This window comes from Castor canadensis, chromosome 8, assembly GCF_047511655.1.
Source record: "Castor canadensis chromosome 8, mCasCan1.hap1v2, whole genome shotgun sequence".
Lineage (NCBI taxonomy): Eukaryota > Metazoa > Chordata > Mammalia > Rodentia > Castoridae > Castor > Castor canadensis.
The window spans coordinates 150,211,750-150,236,342 of record NC_133393.1 but is presented as its reverse complement, the minus strand read 5'-3'; the positions used below and the strand labels follow the sequence as shown (position 1 = coordinate 150,236,342).

General features: G+C 40.6%; 1 protein-coding gene across 11 annotated transcripts in view; it reads right to left on the bottom strand.

The window, feature by feature from the left end:
• Positions 1 to 24,593, bottom strand: part of Tnrc6b (trinucleotide repeat containing adaptor 6B) — a 232,192-nt gene that overhangs the window by 47,083 nt on the left and 160,516 nt on the right. For 10 of the 11 annotated variants that reach the window (XM_074084538.1, XM_074084540.1, XM_074084541.1 and 7 more), the window contains 4 exons: positions 21,406 to 21,493; positions 16,470 to 16,491; positions 6,832 to 7,173; positions 1,904 to 4,252 (listed from right to left, as the gene is read on the bottom strand). In XM_074084538.1, coding sequence (XP_073940639.1) covers positions 1,904 to 4,252; positions 6,832 to 7,173; positions 16,470 to 16,491; positions 21,406 to 21,493 — 2,801 coding nt within the window. Of the gene's footprint in view, positions 1 to 1,903; positions 4,253 to 6,831; positions 7,174 to 14,112; positions 16,447 to 16,469; positions 16,492 to 21,405; positions 21,494 to 24,593 lie in introns of those variants that run through there. The other variant, XM_074084546.1, reaches the window with a different exon arrangement.

Genomic DNA, 24,593 nt, shown 5'->3' with positions numbered 1-24,593 from the left:
AAGTTCGTGAGACCCCGATCTCTACCAGTAAAAAACTGGACATAGCTATTTCAAAAATACAATAAAACTATTTTAAAAAGTTGGGCATGGTAGCATGGGCCTGTCATCGCAGCTAATGCAGGAAGCTTAAAGAGGAGCATTGAGGTCCAGGCCTACCTGGACACAAACCCAAGGCCTTATCTCAAAAATAGCCAAAGCAAAAAGGGCTGGGGGTGTGGCTCAAGTGGTAGAGCAACTGCCTAGCAAGTGCGAGGTCCTGAGTTCAAACCCTAAAAATGGCCCTCCCCTAAAAAGCAGGATGAAGAACACTACAGATAATACAGTATCTTTTTGGTACAATTTTTAAAGGATAGGTACTTTTTTCTGTAGATAAAATAAAAACCTCTGGGTGGCAAAGTGCCTGCCTAGCAAGCGTGAAGCCTTGAGTTCAAACCCCAGTACCACCAACCTCCTCCCTGCCCCCAAACCGAAGAAAAATAAAAAAACCGCTCACAAACTTCTAAGAGATTACCTATGGGGAGAAACCCAAAGGGTTGGTATTTTCTTATTTATTATCTTTTGCTTTTCTGTATAGTTTCAAGGTCTTACTATGTGAATATAATTTTTTATTTCTTTTCTTATGTGAATATAATTTTAAAAAATTTTAGGTTTTATTCTAGATAGGGAGTTAAAGAATCTTCATTTCTTTCCTGATTCTTATCAACTTTTGAAAAAAAAAAGAAACTAGTTAAAAGTAATCAATTTATAGGTGGTCATAATTTCTTTTTTCCCTCCCACCTTCCCTCACCACCACCCCCAACTTTTTTTTTTTTTTTTTTCTTCAGTGCTGGAGATTGAACCAGGGCCTGGAGCATGTCAGGCAAGCCCTCTATCACTGAGCTACATCCCCAGCCCCAAGTGGTCTGAACATCATTCACTAAATACTAGGTTTACTTTGAGGAGTGAAAAATTGATTATAAATATTGTGATTGCTTTCAACTAAAACAAAAACAAAAACAAAACTTTAAAAGTATATCCTCTTAGCTTGGGGAACTACATGCTTTTTGGGGACATTCATGAGAAACTGAGTATGAAATTATCAGTTATCAGTAACTTATTAGATATGGTAAGTTAAAAATATGAGGTTTCCTATTCAAACAGTAAGGGAACAGAGGTTAACTCTCAGTACTAAGTGTTCTAGCAATTTCTTCTACAAAGTACAGTCCCTTCTAGAGGTAATCACTAAAAATCACTGGACAGAGACTCCAATGGTCCAGATACCAGCTCTGCTACAGCATTATGAGGCTTTTGGAAGAACAACACTGCGACACTGTTAGAGACAATGTGGAACCAACTTAAATACCTATCAGAAGGGGACAGGTTAGACCAATTGTGAGTCCCTTATAGAATACTATATGAGCAATTAAAAGAACTTGATGTGCCAATATGGAAAGCTCAAAAGTACATGAAGGACTTGGGCTATGGCTCACAAGTGGAGCACTTGGCAAGCACGCAGTATTCCCCTGGGTTGGGAAGTGAGAAGTACCAAGGGTACTTGGTCTGTGGGTAGAACTAGAGTAGAACGCAGGTCTACTTCTGAAACCACTTCAGTTCTTTATGTTTAAATCTAGAGCAAAGTTTGGACAAACTTTTGGATCCTGAAGACCAATACAATTACAAAAAAATAATTCTAGGACTAACACAATGTTGCTAGATTTTCCTTTTGGCAAGAAAGAACACAATAACGTCCCACGGCAGCTGCCATCACTAGCATCTTACACACAGAGAGGTTTTCTTAGCAACAGAAGGAACTGTAGGAAATAGCCTCAGAATAAAGCTAGGTTGAATAAATGCTCCTCAATAAAAAATATCTTGGTCTAGAATTTTTTTTTCATCAAAACCTTGAGAAAAATTTATTGCTTACCTGATGCTGATTTCCCGGCCATTGGAGTAGGCAGGTTTGGTTCTCGAGGTGGTGGGCCCCCTTGGGAGTTCTTATCCCACAGGTTCACATTCTTGTAGTTATAACTGTTAGGGTCTCCCCATGCTGAAGTGCCATCATCAATGTCCATTTTCCGACTAATTGACTGCGGGGATGGCTCTTCCCAACCACTGGGCTCCTCATCCTTAGGGGTTGCAGGCTGGGGCCCACTGCTCCAGTTGGAATTAGAAGGTCGAACGTTGCCTGTAGGTGGTGGCGGTGGGCCTCCCCATGAACTAGAAGCTTCTGGTTGTGGTGGCGGTGGCTGCTGCGGTGGCTGTTGCTGTTGGTGTTGTTTATTCCAGGAATTGGGCTGTCTGCCGGTCTCATTCCATGCTGGGGATCTTTTGCAATCTTCCCACCCACCTTTTGAAGTTAGGCTTGTATTCCCACCATTACCCCAGGTTCCAATTTCATTCTGCCCTCCTTCACCCCATCCAGACACAGGCTTACTTGCAGAACTTTCCCAATTGCTGTTTTTTGCTTGATCAACTTCCTCTCCCCAACCATTCTTCCCAGAAGTCCATCCTTGATTGGGCTGGCGTCCACCCCCCCACCCCTGATCCTTGCTGGAATTCTCATTCCAAGAGGAAGGAGTCTTGTCATCTGGTCGTCCTCCTCCCCAGTTAGAAGAGTTATTATTTTTATAGTCATTCCAGCCTCCTGTGTTCTTGGGGTCTTTCCACTCGGTAGAGGCTGAGAGCTCTCCCCATCCAGACTTCATTTGATTGCTTTGGCTGGGTGCGTCTCCCCAGCCCCCTGAGTTCTTGGTCTGTGTGGCAGCGCTCTCCCACCCCTCAGTTCCTTTGTCAGATTTCCCCTCAGGCCTTGGCACCTCTTCAATATCCCACACTGTGTCCTGCTTAATTTGAGTTTGGCCCCAGCCAGTGTTTGAGAGCACTCTGGGGTCCAAATCAGTTCGGCTCAAAAGAGTCTGCAAGACAGCCTGGCAATCAGGATGTGTGGGCCTGTATGACCGACGGCCAGAATTATGACTGTCGCTACTTCCTGCTTTGTGGTTGCTTCCAGTGCTTTGACCTCCAACTTCACTTCCTGTGGAGCTGGAAGATCTTCCCCAACAGGGAGCCTGGGCATTGCCTTGGTTTTCAGGAAGAGGGTGGCCCTTTTGATTGTCCCATGCTCCAGTGCTAGAATTTGGTTGGTTTGGACCACTCCATTCTCCAATTTTCAACTCATCAGACCCAGTCGGTTGTTTCCATTCTCCCTGAGAGACCCCAGATGTCATTTTGTTCCCTTCACCCCATTTGTTGTCATTAGAGTCCTGAGGGCCAAAGTTCCAGGACCCACCCGTAGACCTGTTATTGTTGTCCCAAGAATCATTTTTTGACCCACTTGATTTCTGAACCGAAGCTCCTTTCCAGGAGTCCTCTCTATCTTTTCCATTGTTCCCATTGTTTCCAGAATTGCTTTGTCCAGAGACTGTGTCAGTTCCAGAAGGCCCCCTAGCTGCACCCCAAGATCCAACACTCCCAGTCTTTCGATCTCCAGTGCTTTGTGAAGGGGCCTCAGTGCTCCTGGAGGTGTTCCCCAAGCCCATTCCAAAGGGCATTCCCTTATTCTCCATGGGGTTTGGTGAACTTAAGTTCAAGGAGTTAGTGTTTCCATTTTTTGGTCCATCAGTGTTATGGATTTGAGCCTGTTCTCTGCCAGAGACAACAAAATTAACACCCGCATTTTCCATCTTTGACTGCTGTTCCCTGGATGCCTGACCTACTGTGCTCACCTGTGCACTGGAATTACTATTATCCGTTTCCAATGCCCCTTTCCTAGAATTTCCTTCTTGGACCAGTGCTGGCCAGGCTGATGGGTTGGTATTTGGGTTAAAGTTGCTGAAGCCAGAGCCAGGTCCAATTCTATCCTGACCACTCACGTTCCTCCAGTTTCCTAGTCCATTGTTGCTCTCTGTAGTAGAGTTGGAAGATTGAACAGATTTAGCCTTAGAGTCGGATTTCCAAACCCCAAGATTACATTCACTCCCAGAACTTGTAGACTGGCACTGGCTCCCTTTGCCTTTGTTACTAGTGGTGCTTCCTGGCAGAGTGCTCTTCTCAGAACCAGGATTTGAGGCACTGTTGTTATCGGTGGTGTTTTCGGAAGAAGATTCAGTGTCTTTGCTGGCAATACAAGGCCACTCTTCCATGTCAGACCCGTCTACAATCACCTTGTCCCAGATGTGAATTGGGTTGGGGGAGGTGCTGTTGTTGGAGGAGGCTCCCGGGCCCCAAGTGGAATTTGCATAATTTGAAGCAGCAGCACCTCCAAGGGTTGACTCTAAGAAAGAGATCATGTGATCAGTTATAGCTGCCCAAGAATTACCTTAAATACTTGGAGCTGCCCCAGGACAGCTTGTCAGACCTTCCCTACCACCATCACTGGTTTCTTCACCCAGTTACTCGCTTTGGTTGACTATGTCACAACTATTGGTAGTCACCTCTGCTCCTTCATTGGCTCACTGTTATATTTGCCAAGTCAAATTCCATATCATCTAGCAATACTCACCTCTTTGCCATTCCTACTGCTAGAGAAGGTCCTTCTTGTTTCTCTCTCTCTCTTTTTTTTTTAATTGTTCATTCATTTATTCATATGTGTATACATTGTTTGGGCCATTTCTCCCCCCTGCCCACGGCCCCCCTCCCCCTTCTTGTTTTTTAAAACGAATGCTATAGCAGCCCAAACTTGCTCTGCATTTCCAATCCACCCCAACACTTCTGGATGAAGTAATTTTTCTAAACATACCCCTCTCTGAGTCAATCACTGCTATATGAAAGCCTTCACCAGTTTCTTAGCTTCTTCTTCTTTTTTTTATTTTGCAGTAGTGGGGCTTGAACTCAGGGCCTATACCTTCAGTCCCTCCACCAGCCCTTTTTTTTGTGATGGGTTTTCTTTGAGATAGGGTCTCACGAACTATTTGCCCAGGCTGGCTTCGAACTGTGATCTTCCTGATCTCTGCCTCTTGAGTAGCTAGGATTACAGGTGTGAGTCACTGGCACCCCGCTAGTTTCTTAGCTTTGATTAAGATGCTCCATGACCTGGGGCCAACCAAACTTTCCAGTTTTATCTTCTACAACTTTCTACGTAGATGACTACATTCCACAACTGTGCCTTCTCACCCTGGCATCAGTCCATGAGGCAACTATTGTTTTTCCTCCTGAATTCACAAAGTGAAAATCAGTCATCTTTCTGGGTTTAATTCAAGTGCCATTTCTTCTAAGAGGCTGTTTTTGAGCTCACCACTTGAAAATAATCTTTCCCTGTCAATAGTCATTTTACCCAGTGTTACAGCCCTGTGTTCACACCTTTCCTTCCTCACATCAGTACCTCTTCATCAGAGACCCTATCTTGCTAATGTGTGAATTCCACACACTAATCATTGCAGTGCTGCTCAATAAGCTTCTTCTGACTGGCAAGTGCCCTGAGCTAGCTGCTTAGAATGATCATGGACCAATAGGCTCCTACCCCCAAGAAACTAAGCTGATAAATAAATCCCAAGGAACTAAGCTGATAAATAAATCCAGCTCAGCAAATATTTTGGTGGAATTTACCATATTAGGTGGAAAAAAAGGCATTTTTAATGAGATAATTTTTAAATTTAGCATCTTTATTTTTTGACAATTACTTAAGACTTTTATTGACAGGGGTTTGTTGTAGTTTGTTGACTTTTTTTGAATAAAGTTGCAAACATTTATTACAAATAAAAAATGAAGTTCATAAAAATCTCAGCTTGACCAGAGATGAAGCAATTTAAAAGCCTTTAAAGGTCTATTGAGAAAAACCAGGCTTTTTAAAAACCATGTTTGTCCTTACCAAAAAGAGACATCTTTTGGTAAAAATAATAAAACCCCAAGCTGCATTTTAGCTACTTTAACCAAGCAATTTTAAATCAATATGAACTGAAAAGAGTATTATGTAGGCCATATAAAAATAAGCACAGAATCCCAAACCCTTGAGTATTAGGGGCCTGTTTGGTTTTAATTATGTGAATAAGAGATTGATTCACACTGGACTCATGTCCAGTCCCCTAACATGCTGCCTTTTGCAATTGATTACAGTGGAACAGGAAGAAGGGCCATACGGTCTTTCCTAGTCTACTTTGGGCCTGGTCAAAGCCTTGTGAGGAGGATGTAGCTCCGCATGAAACCTGTGACTAGTTTTTTTTTTTTTCCCATCCTTACTTCACATACAAACAGGTGGTGACAGATTTTTTTAGGCAAATTCCAAAGTCAAAGCATCCAATTGGTGACAATCACTAATACATTGGCCTTGCCAATGCATAATCATGTTCAAGCTCCTAATCTTAATATAACCTTAAAAGATATTAAGAGATAGCTGAAATCTGTTAGCTTTAAAAAAAAAAAAAAAAAAAAAAGGAACTGGAAGCTCTTTGCTACTGCTTGAGTTAGTATTCAACCATTAAAAACTCTCCTGACTCCTAGTAGAAACCTTCATGTATTATTTGGTGTACCTGCCAAGATTCTGTATTATAATTAAGAGGCCATTCTCTCTCTACTTGTAGCATTCTAGAAGCATAAGCATGTTTTCTGCAGATTCACAACAGGCCTCCACACAAGTCCCACTTCCAGTTATTCTCTGAACACGTACCTGTGGAACGCAGGAACTTGGGGGAAAAGGCCCAAGCTGTGATGACCAACAGCAGCCATCATAGGCCTCTTGTTCCCGGGCACTACAACCTAGTTTCAAAGAACTATCCACATACACTTCACATTGGGATCCCCTCTGTCTTTTGAATAATCCCAATTTTTTGTGGACCTCACACCAGTTAATGCAAAGGAAATGCTCTCTCCCTCCCTTTGAAGCCCAATGCTCTCAGTTAACTGGCGCTGGTGCCTTACCTGGTGCAGTCCCACTCTCGCTCTGCAGCAGCGTTCCTGTCACTTGTGCGTTGTTTGGGTTTGCTCCAGGTGCTGTGCAGGGAGGAGGCCCTGCCCCACCCCCAAGGAGCATGCAGGATGGTGGAGGGGGCTGTCCACGTTTTAGTAACACTTTGTGGTCCTGCTGGCAACGGAATCGCGGAGGCACCTCCCGAGGCATGTAGCGGGCGGCGCTTGGCGGTTGTCCGTTCGGCACTGCCACCCTTTTGGCATTGTTGCCACCATTGACTGGTGGCGATGGAGAGCTGCCAATCGGGCTGGCGGCCGTTGGTTGGCTTAAACTTGGTTTCGTCACTTCGGGCACTGAAACAGAGGGGTTGGGAAAGCCCATGAAATAAAATACGGTTTTCTAAAGATTGTTTTTAAGAAGGCTTATTTCTAATACTACAAATCTCCTTTCACTCTGCTCTCAAAGGACACACAGTCTTTTCCAAATTCCTGTCAGTATGTTTAGTTTACTGAAGGTAACATGGAGGTGGTGGATGATGATGACAAGAATTCAAAGACAAAAAGATCAAAGAATTACATTTCTTTAATTAAGGAAAAGAGAAGCAACCATCATTCATGCTACCAAACCAACAGTGGAATTAATTCCTGGAATGGCTGACTAGTAGGTATAAAAAGCCATGGCAGGGTTCTTGGGAAAGGGCGAGATCACTTAGTCTGGAGCCCCTCCCCTTCATGTAAAAGTTGACCTTCGGGAACCTTTCCTGAAGTCCCTGGACAGGGACAGCTAATCAGCTTCTGTGTTCCTACAAAATGCTGCTAATCCTTTCTACCACTGAGTTGATCTGGGTAGAATGAAATGCTTCATTTTCAGGTCCCTCTCTCTCACTAGTCATAAATTCCTCAAGGTCAGGGCTCATCATTTATCTTTTTTTCTGGAAGGCACAGAGTAAACCTGTACAGAGAGCCTCAGGCCTAGAGAACTGCAAAATTTGACTTGGCTTTGGTTTCTACAGCCACCAAAATATAAAGGTTTGCTTGGCTTTCAGTGTATTAGAAAAAACCCTAGAAATCTTCTAGCTTTTATCAAAAATTAATTTTTATCCTTTTTTGTTTTTTTGGTGGTGCTGGAGCTTAAACCCCAAGCACTTTACTACGTAAGCCACACCCCCAGCCTTTTTTGTTTGTGTTTGTTTTTGAGACAGGGTCTCTCTAACTTTGCTCAGGCTGGCCTTGAACTTGAGGTTCTCCTACTCATGTCTCCCTAGTAGCTGGGATTGCAGGTGTACTCCACCACACCCAGCTAGCTCTTTCATTAATATAAAAATTTCAAAATGGGGTATTTTTCCTATTTACTTAAAATAATTTTTTACCTTGAGTTTTAAAATGGCAAACAGCACAAAACATACATTAGCAACCATGAAGCTCCACTCTGCCAGATGCCTTTGGCTTCTTCTCCTTAACCATACACAGAGGGTTCTCTTAGATCTGCATCTCCCTCCTTCATCTAAGCAAAAGATATTACCCTTCCCAAGAAAATCTGCCTGACAAAGAGGCAGGCAGTATGACAGAAGTAATTTAAGCCCCAAATCCCTGCCCCCAGAATAATGCTGGGCCAGCATGTTACCATTTAACCTGTTCCTTTATGAGGAGAGAAATACATCATCAGAAATCGGGGGCCCAATCTATTCCACACTGGACATTAGTGAATGCTGTTGAGTGTCAGCAGGAAAGAGCAGGTACCTGAAGTAAGTTATAGGCAACCGTATGTCTACCGTTAGCCAATCACAAGGCAGTCCTGACCTCAGGGATGTGTGTGAGAGGATCCATAATGTGATGAGCAGAATAAACCTGTGACTCAAAAGCCCATCATTATCTAGTGTTAATATAGTTCCCTCCACAGGGCCTATACTAGCCAATGGACAAATAAGTGGTAAATGAATGAATAAAGATTATTTTAATGATTCCTTTTCTGTTTCTGGAAGATTCCACAGGGCAATACCAATCTCCTTTTCCTTTATGAGAATAAGCAAGAAGCTGACAAAGGCTGGGTGGATTCTTCAAAATTGGTTTTTAGGAGGAAGAGCTATGCTTCTGTGAGGCTGCCTCTGTAAAAGGGCTGGAATCTCACTTTAAGTTAACCAAGTCAGCATGCCTTAACTCATTTTCCCAAAACAGAATAAAACAAAGAACAGCCTAAAATAAACAAGGGCCAAACTCCAGCTTGATTAACTTTGTAAGATCCTCAACACTGTTTCAACCAAAGAAATCTGGTGAGCACTGTATACTGTGCAAGAAACCTTACACAAGCTCCGTAGGGCATTTTCTCACCATCTTATCAGAGAATGGATTCTATATGATAAGGTTATTTTCCCTCTAACACAGTGTTGCCTCAGGAGATCAGTCATTCAAAATTCTAGGACACAGTCAGAAAAACCCTACAGGACATCTGAGTCATAGGTTAACTGTGCTTCAGGGACCAAGTGGATTCTTACTCAATCTCTCTGATAATACTTCTCTGTACATTCAAGAACTTTAAGTCCATCAAAATTCTTGACACTTATCAGAGATAAGCAGCTGTTAGGAGAAGGTCAGGTCCAATGCCAATTCCCCAAGTTAAGACTTCAGAATCAGTTTGTGTACCTTGAACTGCTCCAGAATGTCAGATGACAACAGAAGAGAGAAAAATTATCAAGTCTGAAAGTGTTACTTTTCAGGCCCTCTCTTTTCTGAATCTTAATTATTTGTAAGTTGTAGCACAAATATTTCCAAAGATGAGCTGCTTAACATAAGGTCACAGTTTCTTATTTCCCAGAGAAAAAAATTTGTGGCTTTAAATACGGTCTCTGTATCACAGGAGACAAAAACATTGGGAAAAATCCTGCATATCCAATTTTCTAATTTCCACTCAGTTACTTCTAAAAACCATTTACATAATCTCATGACTAAGTCTTTCCTTCTCCCAATCCCCTTTATCTTAACCCATTTCTCCTATCTTACAGTTTGAACTTCTAATTTCTATTTCAGAGAAACATCAGTAAGTTGCTACTTTTTCAGATAAATGCATTCTTTAACAAATTTCTGAAACAGGCAAGCTTCTAAACATTTTAGGTTTATATACATGATAAATCTAACAATTACACAGGACCAATACAAACTATTTTTTTAAACTATTTTAATGGTTATCAAGTAGGGAAAAATCATCATCTAGAAATGTTTTTAAAGTCAAAGTTAAAATACAAATGAGGCCTAGAAAGGACACTATTTCAGGTTGACAATTTAAGACCTCAAAAGACTGACCCACAGTGAGCGGCCAAAACATCTTAAACAATTTTCAGTGACCTCAAAGCACTGTCTGTACTCCTTTTCCTTCCACTCACACTTCAACCCAACACACACTGGCTTTTGCCTTCAACATCTCCCTCTTCATTAAGTCACCACTGGTGAGTTAATGTCAGTCTAACAGGCATTGGGAACTTGCTGGACCTTTTTGTCTTCTAACTCATCTGCAGTTCCGGATACTACTGGTCATTCTCACCCTCTACTCTCTCTAGCTATCTTTTCAGCACTTCTCTCTTCCTCTGTGGGTCAGAGGGTCAGGGGTCAACAAATTTTCTGTAAAGGGCTAGGTAGTAAATATTTAGGGTTCATTAGCTATAAGGTCTTGGTTGCAACAATTCAACTCTGTACTTACACAGCAAAAGCACTCACAGATAATAGGTACACAAAGTGTTGCAGTCTTCCAATAAAACTTTATGGACTGAAATATGAATTTTATATTATTCTTATATAACATGAGATAATGCACTTTTCCCCCCAATAATTGAAAAACATAAAGAACTTACTTAGCTCACAGGCAGTACAAAAACAGTCAAGTCACATTGGGCCCATGGGTCATACATAACCAGCAATCCTTGCTTTTGACTATCTTCTTAATCATAACTGCAAAGTGGCAGTTGAATTTGATGAGGAATTATGCCTTAAAAAAATCAGCTGGACATGGCAGCTCATATTTGTAAACCTAGCCACTCAGGAAGCGAAAATCTGGAGGGTGCTGGTTTGGGCCAGCATGGGCAAAAAGTTCATGACCTAATCTCAACCAATAGAAGCTGGGTGTGGTGGTGAGCACCTGTGCTACATGGGAAGCTTAAGCCAGTCCAGTTTAGGTATGAACATGAGACCCTATCCCCAAAGCAAAAAGGGTTTGGGGGAATGGCTCACGTGATAGAGTGCTTGTCTACCAAGCACAAGGCCCCAAGTTCAAAACTCAATACCACCAAAAAAAGAAAAAAAACAAAACAAAACAAAAAACCATCGTGAAGGTGGGACTTGCACCCTTCTCACATTTTAAGATAATTGAGCACAAAAAAAATTCTCTCATGCTAAGGCTTTAGCTATTGCTTATATAAATGTTTTCCAAATCAGTACCTCAAACTTAGTTCTCTTTCAGCTGTTCCCTTCCCCTCAAGCTCTCGCATTCCCCGGCCCTGAATTCCACTATCTCCTAGCAAAATGATGCCATCACCCACATCTAAGACTTCTCAATCTACTGCTGCCAACACCCTTACCATTCTCCATCAACGTGAAGTTGAACTTAAGCATCTCCCCAATTCCTTCCTTCCTCTCTACCACCACTGCTCCTAACCAGGTAAAGTCCTCATCACTTCCCATCTGGACTTTTTGTGCTCACTTACCTAAGCCATAGGTCTTTAATACCTCACATCCACTCACTTTCTCAGAAGCAGCCAGTTCTGCTTCTGAACAAGAATTCTAGCAGAACATCGGTATCTCTACAAGGTGTGAAGGGTGCTGCAGGTAGTTTCTAAATTATCTCAGTGGGGGAAAAAACCTTTCCAAATAACAAGTTAGAGTAGACTCAAGATTATCCCAACTACCACTGTGCACTCACTGTAATATGCCTTCTAGAATAAGTTCAGAAGACAGAGTTGTAGCCAATGTACCGCAAAGCTCCATAACCCCAGGTAAGGAGAGAGGAGATGCTGTCCTTCAGATATGTGCCCATGGGTTATGAACTACTGCTGTGAAACACAATATCTAAAAAAATTTTTTTTTTCATTTTTCTTTTATTATTTATATGTGCATACAAGGCTTGGTTCATTTCTGCCCCCTGCCCCCACCCCTTCCTTACCACCCACTCCGCCCCCTCCCTCTCCCCCCCCCCCCCGCCTCAATACCCAGCAGAAACTATTTTGCCCTTATTTCTAATTTTGTTGTAGAGAGAGTATAAGCAATAATAGGAAGGAACAAGGGTTTTTGCTGGTTGAGATAAGGATAGCTATACAGGGCATTGACTCACATTGATTTCCTGTGCGTGGGTTACCTTCTAGGTTAATTCTTTTTGATCTAACCTTTTCTCTAGTACCTGTTCCCCTTTTCCTATTGGCCTCAGTTGCTTTAAGGTATCTGCTTTAGTTTCTCTGCGTTAAGGGCAACAAATGCTAGCTAGTTTTTTAGGTGTTTTACCTATCCTCACCCCTCCCTCGCTTTTATCATGTGCTCATAGTCCAATCCCCTTGTTGTGCTTGCCCTTGATCTAATGCCCACATATGACGGAGAACATAGGATTTTTGGTTTTTTGAGCCAGGCTAACCTCACTCAGAATGATGTTCTTCAATTCCATCCATTTACCAGCGAATGATAACATTTTGTTCTTCTTCATGGCTGCATAAAATTCCATTGTGTATAGATACCACATTTTCTTAATCCATTTGTCAGTAGTGGGGCATCTTGGCTGTTTCCATAACTTGGCTATTGTGAATAGTGCCGCAATAAACATGGGTGTGCAGGTGCCTCTGGAGTAACCTGTGTCACAGTCTTTTGGGTATATCCCCAAGAGTGGTATTGCTGGATCAAATGGTAGATCGATGTTCAGTTTTTTAAGCAGCCTCCAAATTTTTTTCCAGAGTGGTTGTACTAGTCTACATTCCCACCAACAGTGTAAGAGGGTTCCTTTTTCCCCGCATCCTCGCCAACACCTGTTGTTGGTGGTGTTGCTGATGATGGCTATTCTAACAGGGGTGAGGTGGAATCTTAGCGTGGTTTTAATTTGCATTTCCTTTATTGCTAGAGATGGTGAGCATTTTTTCATGTGTTTTCTGGCCATTTGAATTTCTTCTTTTGAGAAAGTTCTGTTTAGTTCACGTGCCCATTTCTTTATTGGTTCATTAGTTTTGGGAGAATTTAGTTTTTTAAGTTCCCTGTATATTCTGGTTATCAGTCCTTTGTCTGATGTATAGTTGGCAAATATTTTCTCCCACTCTGTGGGTATTCTCTTCAGTTTAGAGACCATTTCTTTTGATGAACAGAAGCTTTTTAGTTTTATGAGGTCCCATTTATCTATGCTATCTCTTAGTTGCTGTGCTGCTGGGGTTTCATTGAGAAAGTTCTTACCTATACCTACTAACTCCAGAGTATTTCCTACTCTTTCTTGTATCAACTTAAGAGTTTGGGGTCTGATACAATATCTAAAAAATTTAACTGACTCACTGAACTAGAGGCTTTTCTCCATTTCTCTGACTCACCATTGGTACTTTTGGGGTCAGAATAAGTCTCAATGAAAAAAACACAGGACAGATATTTTCTAAGGAAATGTTCAGCATCAGACATCAGAGCCCTTCAAAGCTTTGAAGACAGAGTTAACTGAGGTTTCCCAGGTGGGAAGCCTTCCCGAGAGCTAAACAACCCCAGGTAACAAATTCTTTGACCAACCTGGCCCAAACTGCCCACAGTCCACAGTGTTTGTTTCCTGTTCCTTTCCATAGTGTGGTGTTCACTGCCTAACTGGACACTGTATGTCTCTTAATGCAGATTACGGTCATGTAGGGTTTATAAACCAGTTATTTCATACTGATAACTTTCATTAAGGCAATCATTACCCTAACACTTTTAATAAGGCTAAACTGGTACATCCGAAGTCTTCCATTACGCAGTCTATGCAATTGGATTTCTTAATCATAATCTTATCCTTCATCCCTGTTAAATTTTAACTTGTTAAATCTCATCTATTACATCAATTCCTTAAAATCTTGATTCTAAGCCTAATAGCCACGAAGGAGGATCTGAACTTCTGCCTTAAAGGTTTTTTCTTCTTTGTTACTTGAGTGACAGTCTAGCTCTGGTCCATGTCCTCACAGAACTTCAGTTAAAATCTCTGTCCTACTCTGCGCTTCAGAATTTTACAATGTTTTTGCTTGTTTGTTTTTTAAATAATGATGGCAGATAAAGGAAAAGCACATAACGAATCTATTTTTTCTCTGAAATACAGAAAAATCTTACTTCAGTCCTCTGTACAACTCAAGACTCGACACCAACACAATCTTTTCTTTTTTCTTATAGGTTCTGTTGGGGAAAGAGGGGTAGACTTAGAGTTAAGGGAACATTGCCAGAGGAGAGGAATGGGACCCAGAAATGTCAGCTGAGGGAAGAGAGGAAGAATGAGATGCAAAGTACTCAACAAAGATGAAGAGATGACTGTAAAAATGGCAAAAAAAAAAAAAAAAAACTAGAGAGGGGAGTGTCTCCCTTCACTTACAGTCTGACACACCTCAGCGATAATTTTTATTTTTGCTTCCTGCTACTCCCTGGTTCCAGCAATTAAATGCCTAAGGAGATCTGAAACAGGTTCTCAGCTCTCTTTAGGATTATCTGACTTTATTTTTTGATTGAGGGAGGAGAATATGGAAACTGAAGTATTTTTCATCTATGGTATGGTAGGCATGAAAAAGACCCTGACTGGAAAGAAAATTAGGTAGTAAGTAGAACGGCAAGTTTGATTTTTAAGACTTTGGCAGAGGAAAAATGAATGTGTTTGAGAACAGACCTGGGACCAGTTAATAAATAAAACCAAAATTCTTTTTTAAAAGAAAAATGTCTAATGGATTTTCTTCTTTCTAATAGAAATGCCACTGATTCTATAGTACAACCAGAACTTGGCTTCATAAGCATTAAACTTGGGGCCAAGACCTAGGAACCCAGCCACAATGGTCCAGCAGTCACAGAGCACGGCTTGTCCAGGAAAACACCAATTTTCTCATCCTTTGTACTCACAAACCATCAAGAAGTCCTATAATAATTTAAGTGCCCAAGTCCTTTCCTAGACAGTATGTTGGTTTAGAAAACATGGACATTGGAGCTGGGAGTATGGCTCAAGTGGGATAGCACATGTCTAGCAAATGTAAGGTTCTGAGTTCAAATTTCAGTACTGTCAAAAAAAATTATTTAAAAATATGGACGCTTTACCATTACAAATAACACTTTTTGTATAGCAAAGTGTAATTTATATTTTAAACCAGTAATTTACAAATAGTTCCAGAGCCAGGTGTGGTGGCACAGGCCTGTAATCTCAAGATGCAAGAGGGTGAGGCAGGAGGATGGAAAGTTTGAAGCCAGCCTAGGCTACACAGAGAGACCCTATCTCAAAACAAAACAAAACAAAAAACAAAAAGATATTTCTGAAAGAAAGCCTGCTTCAGAGTTGGGAACTGGCTAATATACAAGAGGAGAACCATAACCTCTTTAGTCAATTAAGATAATTATAGCTAATAATGGTTTCTCTCAGTTGATTTTCTAAATCACTACAAAGTCTCAGGCTACGTTGTTCTTTGAATTGCCTTTTGATTGGAAATATATTACATAGTATCTGCTTACCTGAGAATTTGTTTTCCATAACTAAATCTCCTTAGAAACAATCTTTATTAGTCTTTCATCACTGTGTGACACATTTTGTCCAACAAAACAGAACAACAGAGAAACCAACATTAGAAGGCTTCTCATCAAGTCCTGACCTCTCCATCACCTTTATCCTCCTTTAGGTTCAGTCACATCTGATTCCTTCACCCAAGGCAGTGTTTACTGGGGTCACCTACAGAGCTTTTCAAAATCCACCTGTTAGGGCTGCAGTCTGGGACAGTGAAGGTTTGGCAATAGCCTGGGCTTGTGCATTTTGACAACTCTATGCAAGTAATTCCTAATCATACCTAACTGGGAACCACTTACTTAGGTGGGCAACAACAGGAGCTATGTCAAGGAATAAAGCCTTCTATTCTTAAGGAGCACTAAACTAAGCAGACAAAACTACATAACCAAAACTAGTAAGAGAAAAGGACCAAAAAAGACATTGCCCTTTAGGCTGAGAATGACCTGTGGATCACCTGCTTCTGTCTGCAATACATCACACTATTTTCAAAGAGTTAACCTACTCAAAATGTTATCCTTTTAAAAAAGCATCTTCTAAGTTCTAGCTCAGAAGACACTGTGAACATTCCATTTTCAGACTCAATGCATGTCGTGGATCAAAGGTGGTTAACCACCTTCTGCAGTTCCTCCCTGAAATTCAGAGCTGGTGTTTTGTGTTACTGCTCTATGAAAAATTTTCAAAAGATTCAGTTCAAAATCATGACTCATATACTTTTAAAACAAAGTACTCTTCTGCTTCCTAAAAAATTTAAGCCCAACTAGAATCACTACTACCAGTATTTTTAATTTGTCATTACTGCTCTTCAGTGAGCTCAAACAACCCACCTTAATTACGCCACACCCACTCTCTTTTATGTGGATTGGAGGCTGAGTCAGCAACACTGGAAATCTAAACACAAAAGGTTCTAATGAGTTTGGGGGTTAGGGGAGAATCTTACCTTTGGTTTTTTGTTCCGTGACCTGCAAAATAAACAGATGTAATTAAATGAGATTTACTTTTTAGTTCAGTACTTTATTATAAGACTACTTTAATCTGATAACTCAAGTAATTCAAGCTGTCAGATACAGCACACAGGATTAGTTAAAAATCAGAAAAAGAAAATGGAAGTCAAATCTAGAAATTATGTCCAACTATAGCTTACATGACCACCATTGAGAAGAATTCTAAAAAAAATTTTTTTTTTCTTTTTAAAAGCACTCCATTCATTAAATAATGCAGTCCCTGTACTGGGAATGTTGTTTGCCATTTTGGTTACTGTGACTAGAAAGAATCACACACATGTGCCCCAGAAACTAAACTAGCCAGAGAGACAAAAAGATTCCCCAGTGGGCATGAAGTCAGATATTTTTGATCTAAAATCTAAAAGGCAAAACCTCACCATGAGAGGCATCGGAGATGATAGCAGCAAAGGGTTCAAATTCAAAACGTGCAACTTCCTGACTCAGTGGTCCACCTGTCTTATGCACAGGACTGTTTAAGGATGAAATGTGATGTCCTGTGCAGATGGTCAATGTCTGCTGTTATTATCAGGATTATATAGACAGCAGGAAGTATAGCAGGAACAGTAAAGTATGCAAATTTTGAACAAATAAAGAGTGCTTTGCTGAAGTATTTCTTTGCGTAGTAACTAAGACATCTAAGAGGTGATTAATCTAGAAGGTTGGGCGGCTGAATAAAAAAAATAGGTTTTTGTAGAATTTGCAAATGATGATATTGTTAAGAGGGAAAAATAAAAAAGGGCACCTTATTATAACTGTCCTCTGCTACAGAAACAAGACCACAAAAGGGCATGCAGAAGGAAAACTGCAGACAGCAAAATGCCAGAATTCCAGCAGTGGCTGGAATACATTATTAAGATCACAGGTGATTTCAACTCACTTTTCCCCAACTGTTCACCCTCTGAAGAACTTTTACACTGGTTATCTGACTTTTATAATAAAAGTTATTATAAAGTGATGTTAACCTTCGTACAAAGGAAGAGGTTTGATTATTTGTGACCAGTTACGCTGTGTCAGCTCATGGAAACACGGTCATCTCTGGAGGCTATGACCTTTAGCTAAGCAGCTCACCTCAAAAGGACCCCACAAATGTCTATCAGACTCTGAATCTAAGCCAAACAATCTGCTCTGAGGACCTCCTGGAACACTTCTTACATTCTTGCATTAAAGGACAAGCTAAATCTAATGTACCGGATTTGTGGAACACAGTGTCTTAAAATGAACCTATTTCTCAGAACTAATTGCTACAAAGCTCAATTTTACTGAAAATTCCTTGTATAACTTTTTCTATAACCCCCACTTATCCAAGAATGTATGGATCTGCACCTATGTATCAATACCTAAGGCAATTTTATACTATTGTATGTATCTTAGAATGCTACTCTGAAAACCAGTTGTATGGAAGTCAGTGCCCTCCCCGGTTGTAAGCAACAAACTCAAATACCATCAGATATGTGTCATAACGCTGGTTCTGTTAAAAGAGCCAAGCCCTAGACAGTGAAAAGCTGGGTGGTCAGAGCATGTGTTCTGCCAACGCTACACAATGCTCCTTTCGTGGTGTTAGCCTAATGAATGAATGGGTCCTTCTTAGACACTGCTCATGAATGGAAACCTAACCGGGTTTACTCAGGAATGGCTCTGCAAAGAGCAAACTGCCACAAGTACTGCACAGGAAAAAGCTCATGTTTAATTTCTGGGTGGAAGTAATTTGATTTTAGCTCTAAATAGAAGTCAGTACTTCAAGAGAATCATGTTGCCATCATTCATTCACATTTTTTCTTTCATTCAATGGTGGGTGTCAAACTCAGATCCTCAAGCATGCCAGGCAATGGCTCCACCACAAAGTCACACTCCCAGCTCGCCATCAGTCATAATCATTCACTTATTTATTAAACAAATTTTTTTGAGTAACTTACTGGGCACCAGACCTGCCCTAGTTATTGGCAATAAAAATATGAGTAAGACACCTACAGCCAGTATAAACGGAAAGATAAACACAAAGCAAAGAGATGTTATAAAGCAATGAGAAAGGCAGCATGAAAGATGTGGAAGCACTAAGAAGAGGCACCACAAATGTTTGCTGACTGAACAAATGACCACAAAATTGAATGTCTGGCACATTCTCTACAATTCTTTCTACCACAGCACATTTTATGCCTCCTAACTAGGATGTCTTTGCAATCATGCTGAAAACCCGCTAAGACAATCACGTGGTTAGCTCTCTGTGCTCTCTCCTTAAAACTGCTAAATTGGAATTTAATTTTGAAATTATGCAATAGCTCAGTACAATAAAATGATGTCAAAAGACACGCCATCAACTTGTGTCAGCCTGGATTGTGTCAGCTGACCTAGAACATTTCTGAGCAAAAATGAATGAATTTTTTATTGGCCACAATTAACCACTACAGATTTTATTGTGGCTGTCCTCTTTGTCATCACTCTTTAGTCAGTTTTCATGCAGATGTAAGCACACAGGGGGACTATCCAGCTGCATAAACTACGTCTTTTGCGTAAATAATCTCAATTACTCTCCAATATTTCCACTTTCCTGTACTTTAAGTGATTTTCCTATTAGTGAAACCCACAAAGCAGACAGATGCACATTTTATAAATTACTCTCGATACTGACATGTTAAGAACAGAGATGGCATGTCTTCTTGTCATCTCGCCAACAGCCTCTGCTCAAGGCCTTGACACCCAGCTATTTACTGTCCATCCCCACGGACAGCAAAGTCATTATCTACTGATTCAGCAGACAGCTGAGGAAAGCTGTCTCCTACATTCAATCACATCACTTCATTGAGGGTGGGGCATCAGCAGGGCGCAGGGCAAGAGCCCAGAGGTCACAAGGGCAACAGTGCTAACATCCCACGGCTGGTGCACCTGCACACTGCAACCTCACCGACAGGGGATGTGGCTGTGCACCCAAAGTGAAGTACAAAAACCTCCGGCTTGTTATCTGGCTTTTTTGTTTGTTTCTGGTGGTACTGAGGTTTGAACTCAGGAATTAATTGTGTGCTAAGCAGGTGCACTTCCAGCCCTTTTTGCTCTGGTTATTTTGGAGACAGGGTCTTGTTTTATGCCCAGCCGGACCTGGACCATGATCTTCCTGTTTCACGCTTTGAGGCATAGCTGGGACGACAGGTGCTCACCACCACATCCAGCTTCTTTCCATTGAGATGAGCTCTTAGGAACTTTTTTTTTGTCCGAGCTGGCCTGGGACTATGGATTCTCCCTATCTCAGCTTCCTGCATAGCTGGGATGACAGGCGATACCAATGCACCCAACTATTGGTTGAGATGGAGTCTTATACTATTTGCCTGGGCTGGCCTCAAATGGCAATCCTCCATATCTCAGCCTCCCAAGTAGAAAGGATTATAGGTGTGATACACAGGTCCCTGGTCATCTGGCTTTTTTATTCATACTGCTTGCTGCAGAATTTTAGACAATTCTAACAAGCTCAGATGAAAAGCCCCATGCTGGAAGCAGGTACTTTGATAGCATGAAGATATGAAGGGGAAACACCATTATTAATAGAGAGAAACACAATTAAAAGCAGGTAAAATCTTTAAGAGCACAGCTATTACAGCACCAAATAATAATGAATGTTCCCCTTAATTAAGTCATAAAGATAAATTATATTTCATATGCTTAACATGGCAGGGTCACATGCAACCCAATTCAGAAAATATTTCCAAGATTTTTCTTATGTTCATCTACTTCAATACTTCAAAAACTGAAATTATAGAAAATGATGCTGGGAAAATTAACACTGCCCCTGTGTGTCATACTGGCTTGTGTCTATTACTTTGACTCTGTTCTACATCGAGTTCTCTGGTAGCTCACACCTACTTAGGAGGCAGAGATCAGGAGGATGGCAGGTAGTTCTCAAGATCCCATCTTCAAAATAACACAAAAAAGGGCTGCTGGAGTGGCACAAGTGGTAAAGTGCCTACATAGCAAGTGTAAGGCCTTAAGTTCAAACCCCAGCATCATCAAAATAAATAAATAAATAAAATAACGAGTTCCCTCAAAGCCTCAGAAAAATTTACACATCCCTAAAATTAGCACCACAGGGACCTTCAAGCCTGCCCCACAGTGAGGCCCTGTTTCCTGAGTGTTTCAGGCAGAGTAACAAGAACTGCAAGAACTGGCAGCAAATCCTCTGCCTCCAAAAATCAGAGAGAAGAAAAAAAAAAAAAAAAGCACTATAGCAGTTCTGCTAAGCCAGAGCCCAGGATGGGAGTGTGAAGTCAGACCAGGTCAGGGTCAGGTGCGGGGAGCATGCTCTGAAACAAGAGAGGGGGCTGGTGGCAAGAGGAGTCTAACCATTCTGACAGGTAGCCTCTGTCAGCCCTTCGTTTTGTTTTTGTTTTCATTTAGCTTCTTTTTTCTCTAAGCAAATTCCTTAGAGCCATACATTGTTCTGTCTACCCCCTCAAGCACCATGAAGGCCCACTGGACCCTTTCTGATGGTGATTTCTAGATAGAATAACCAAAACACAAACTCATCTAAACCACACCAGGGCACATTCCAGCTAGTTTTGAAAAGTTGGTCTATGCACTTGCTTAAGAAAACAGACATTAAATTATGATACAAATAGGGATTTAAAGCAAAGCGTAAGATTCTGATAACTCTCAACTTTGTCAATATTGTTTACTATTGTTTTCATGAGATCAGCTGCAGCATTATTTAACATCCACTTCATGGTAACAAATACAGACTTTGAACTTTTTCTTATTTTCTAAATTATTAGCTTTTAAATAAAATAATGTCTGAAGTAACATTATTAACATGTCAGGTATCCAAGTCAAGTCAGTCACTTATTCTAGATGCTTGGTGAATACAAAGACAAATTCATTGATTAAACCCACCTTCTGAGTGGCTTCTTTTTTCTTTTTATCCTCTTTCTTCCTTTTCTTGTCTTCCATTAACTGTTCTTCCCTTTCTTGCTCCTTCTCTCTGTTAAAGTAATATCATACAAGTTTACACATTTATGTTCACAATCCATTTCGGTACAAAGTTCATCTATGTGACTACAGCACAGTATTTTACTTAGACCAAAACAGGATACACAAAACTCACCACATTTTGGATTACCAAATCTTGGTTTGCCAGGCTTTTTACAAAACATTACATTAAGTCCTGTCTCAAAGAAGTCCACTAAAGTAATTTTTATAGTATCTAACTAAAAGGACACATATATAATCCTCTGTGTACACACAGAGGATTAATGTGTTTTCACTCAGCAAAGAATCTGATTTAAATATGACAACATCCAGTTGGCTTCTGGCAATATTTGTAACAAATAACACAAAATATACAAACTCAGCTATGGTATACATTGTATACATCGTAACTTAGGTGTTTGTTCATGGCTCTTTAGAGTAGTGAACATCTAAGTCTTTGTTCTATATTCCAAATTTTTCTTCTACATTTATTATTCTGTATGTTTTACACATACACACACACATTCTGGTGGTACTGGGGTTTGTACTAAGGGCCTTACATTCTACCTCTTAAGCCACACTTCCAGACCTCTTGCCTTAATTTTTCACATAGGATCTTGTGCTTTTGCCCAGGCTGGCCTTGGAGTATGATTCTCCTACCTATGCTTCCTGCATAGCTAGAATTATGATGTACACCATCCTGCCCAGCTTGTTCTTTGAGATAGGGTCTCCTGATTTTTGCCCAGACTGGCTTTGAAATGAGATCCTGCTGTTTTTGTCTTCCAGGTAGATGGGATTACCAACACACCCAGCCTGTTTTACATATTTTCTTGATTTTAAGGCAGGTACTAAGTATCCTCTAAATCAATGTATTCTCCACTATCCTCCTACAAATATAAATTAGATCAATCAGGGTTTCTTCCACTCAATTAGAATAAAAACAGTATTTAGTAATAAATATCCCAGTTGAAGAAACATATTATATCTAAAGAAGTTAAGATCATCAACCACTAACTTCACCTTAGCTCAAAGCAAGAAGAAACCCCAGACTCGATGCTCACTGAATTTTAGAGGTGGAAGCAGAGTCAGAGATCTCATTCCCAGTTCCCCACAGTGTGGAACAAATAGGCCTGTGCAAGTTAGGATTACAGGTGATCCAATGTATCGAATTCATGGTTTCACTAGAGTATGGACAAGTTCAAAGTGAATCAATGAAAGAAAAATGTTAGGTTTGCAAACAGTAAAAGGGCAGAGAGGTTCCTGCAAGACTTAAGCCTAGGAAGTGGAGATGTTGTTTAAAATATACTCCACTTGCACAAAAGGAACAGAAGGGCGCTCATGAATAGGCAATTAATGTTTAAATCATAGAAAGATTTAAAAAAAACTGTTTTATCTACGTTTTCACTGATTCCACATTCAAAACTATTAGCTTTTCTCCTTATGCACTGCTGGGCATAAATGTATATAAGCCTGATATGCAAAATTCACAGCTAAAAGTAATATCCATGAAAACTTTAAAAATACTTCAAGGAAGAGGCTTTACTGACACCTCGTAGGTCTAATGTTGGATTTCTTTGGATGCAGATTTGTATACATCAGTCTATGTGCGAGACTCTTGGAGAAAACCACCTGCAACAGCGGCTACTCTAGGAAAACAGGTTTAGGAAAACTGGCCACAGATCTCGTCGTGATACTTGGCTCTAATGGCCTGTGTTTCCTCTGGTTGTGAGTGGAAGGCAAGAATGAGGCTCTGCCTCACAGTAACTTTGCGTCCACATTTGATAGTGAAACTGACTACAGAAAAGGAGCAGCCACAGCCTGAATGCCTCCTGTTTAAATATTCGGTGCTTTAAAAAACCAAGGTGCCATTTTTCTCTAAGTCTAAGATTATTCTAAAATTAAAAGTTTATTTTTAAAGTGCCATGTTAAAAAATAGCAGTAAGCCTTTAATGAAACACATTCTTGGAAAAAATAACTAACCTTTTCAAACATTTTCCTATAAACAGGAAATTCAGGAAAAAGATTGAAATTCATGCTCACTGAAAGTGGATTTATTTCCAAAGGAAATATTTTTCAATGCTTTCCAGGAGACAAGCTTTGCTTTCACCCTGATTTTTCTTTTTTTTTAACTATATCTTGGTAGGATTTAGTCGTTCCTTAAATTTCAATTCCTTAGGGAGAATTCACTTTGCCAAACCTGACTTTAAAATCTGCCATTGGTTTACATGAATCAAACATTGTGGGAGTCACCTTTCTCCAACTCAGCTATGCTCTATCTAGGCTGCACATAGCACATTGCTTGGGGAGCTTTAAAAAAAAAAAACCCACGAGTCAGCTTTAACAGCAAGGAGGATATCCACACTGATGGTAATGGAAGGATGGTTATAGATGGGGCTCTATGATCAATAAGCAAGTATATTAAGGACAACAACAGCCAGGTTTCTTACCACTGAAAAAAGGAGTCCCAAAACTGGAAAGAAAGAAGGTTCACATGATTCCTGAAGAGTTAGAGCTAAACTAGTTATTAGCATGAACTCATTGTCTTCAATATATATAGACAGATATAACAGTATCAGTGCAGCTTTGTTCACCTATGTATATACTCCTTCATGTACACACATGCATATGACACACAGACACGGACTTGTATAGTCATTCCCTAGCTCTGAAAATGTTAGAGTTACAAAACTAGCAACATCCAAACTGCAATGAACCTATTTAGCACTCAGAATTATGGCTTCTAAATACCATTCTTCAATAAAAGAACCAGAGTTCTTTGGGAAAAATGCTAATTCAGGGGCTAAGGCAAGTTGAAGATGAACCTGGAATATATGCTTGCCACAAAGCAAAGAAGTACTCAAAAAGTGATAGAAAGTTCAAATGGTCAAAGAAGATAGTTTGAAGGGGCTTCTACAAGCTGTATCTGGGACAGCACAACTATCAAAATAAATGAGCTGGGACTGGTGGTTCACACCTGTAATTCTAGCTATTCAGGAGGCAGAGAGCAGGAGGATTGCAGTTTGAAGCCAGCCTGGGCAAAGAGTTCGCAAGACCCTATCTTGAAAATACCCATCACAAAAAAAGGGCTAGTGGAGTGGCTTGAGGTGTAGGCC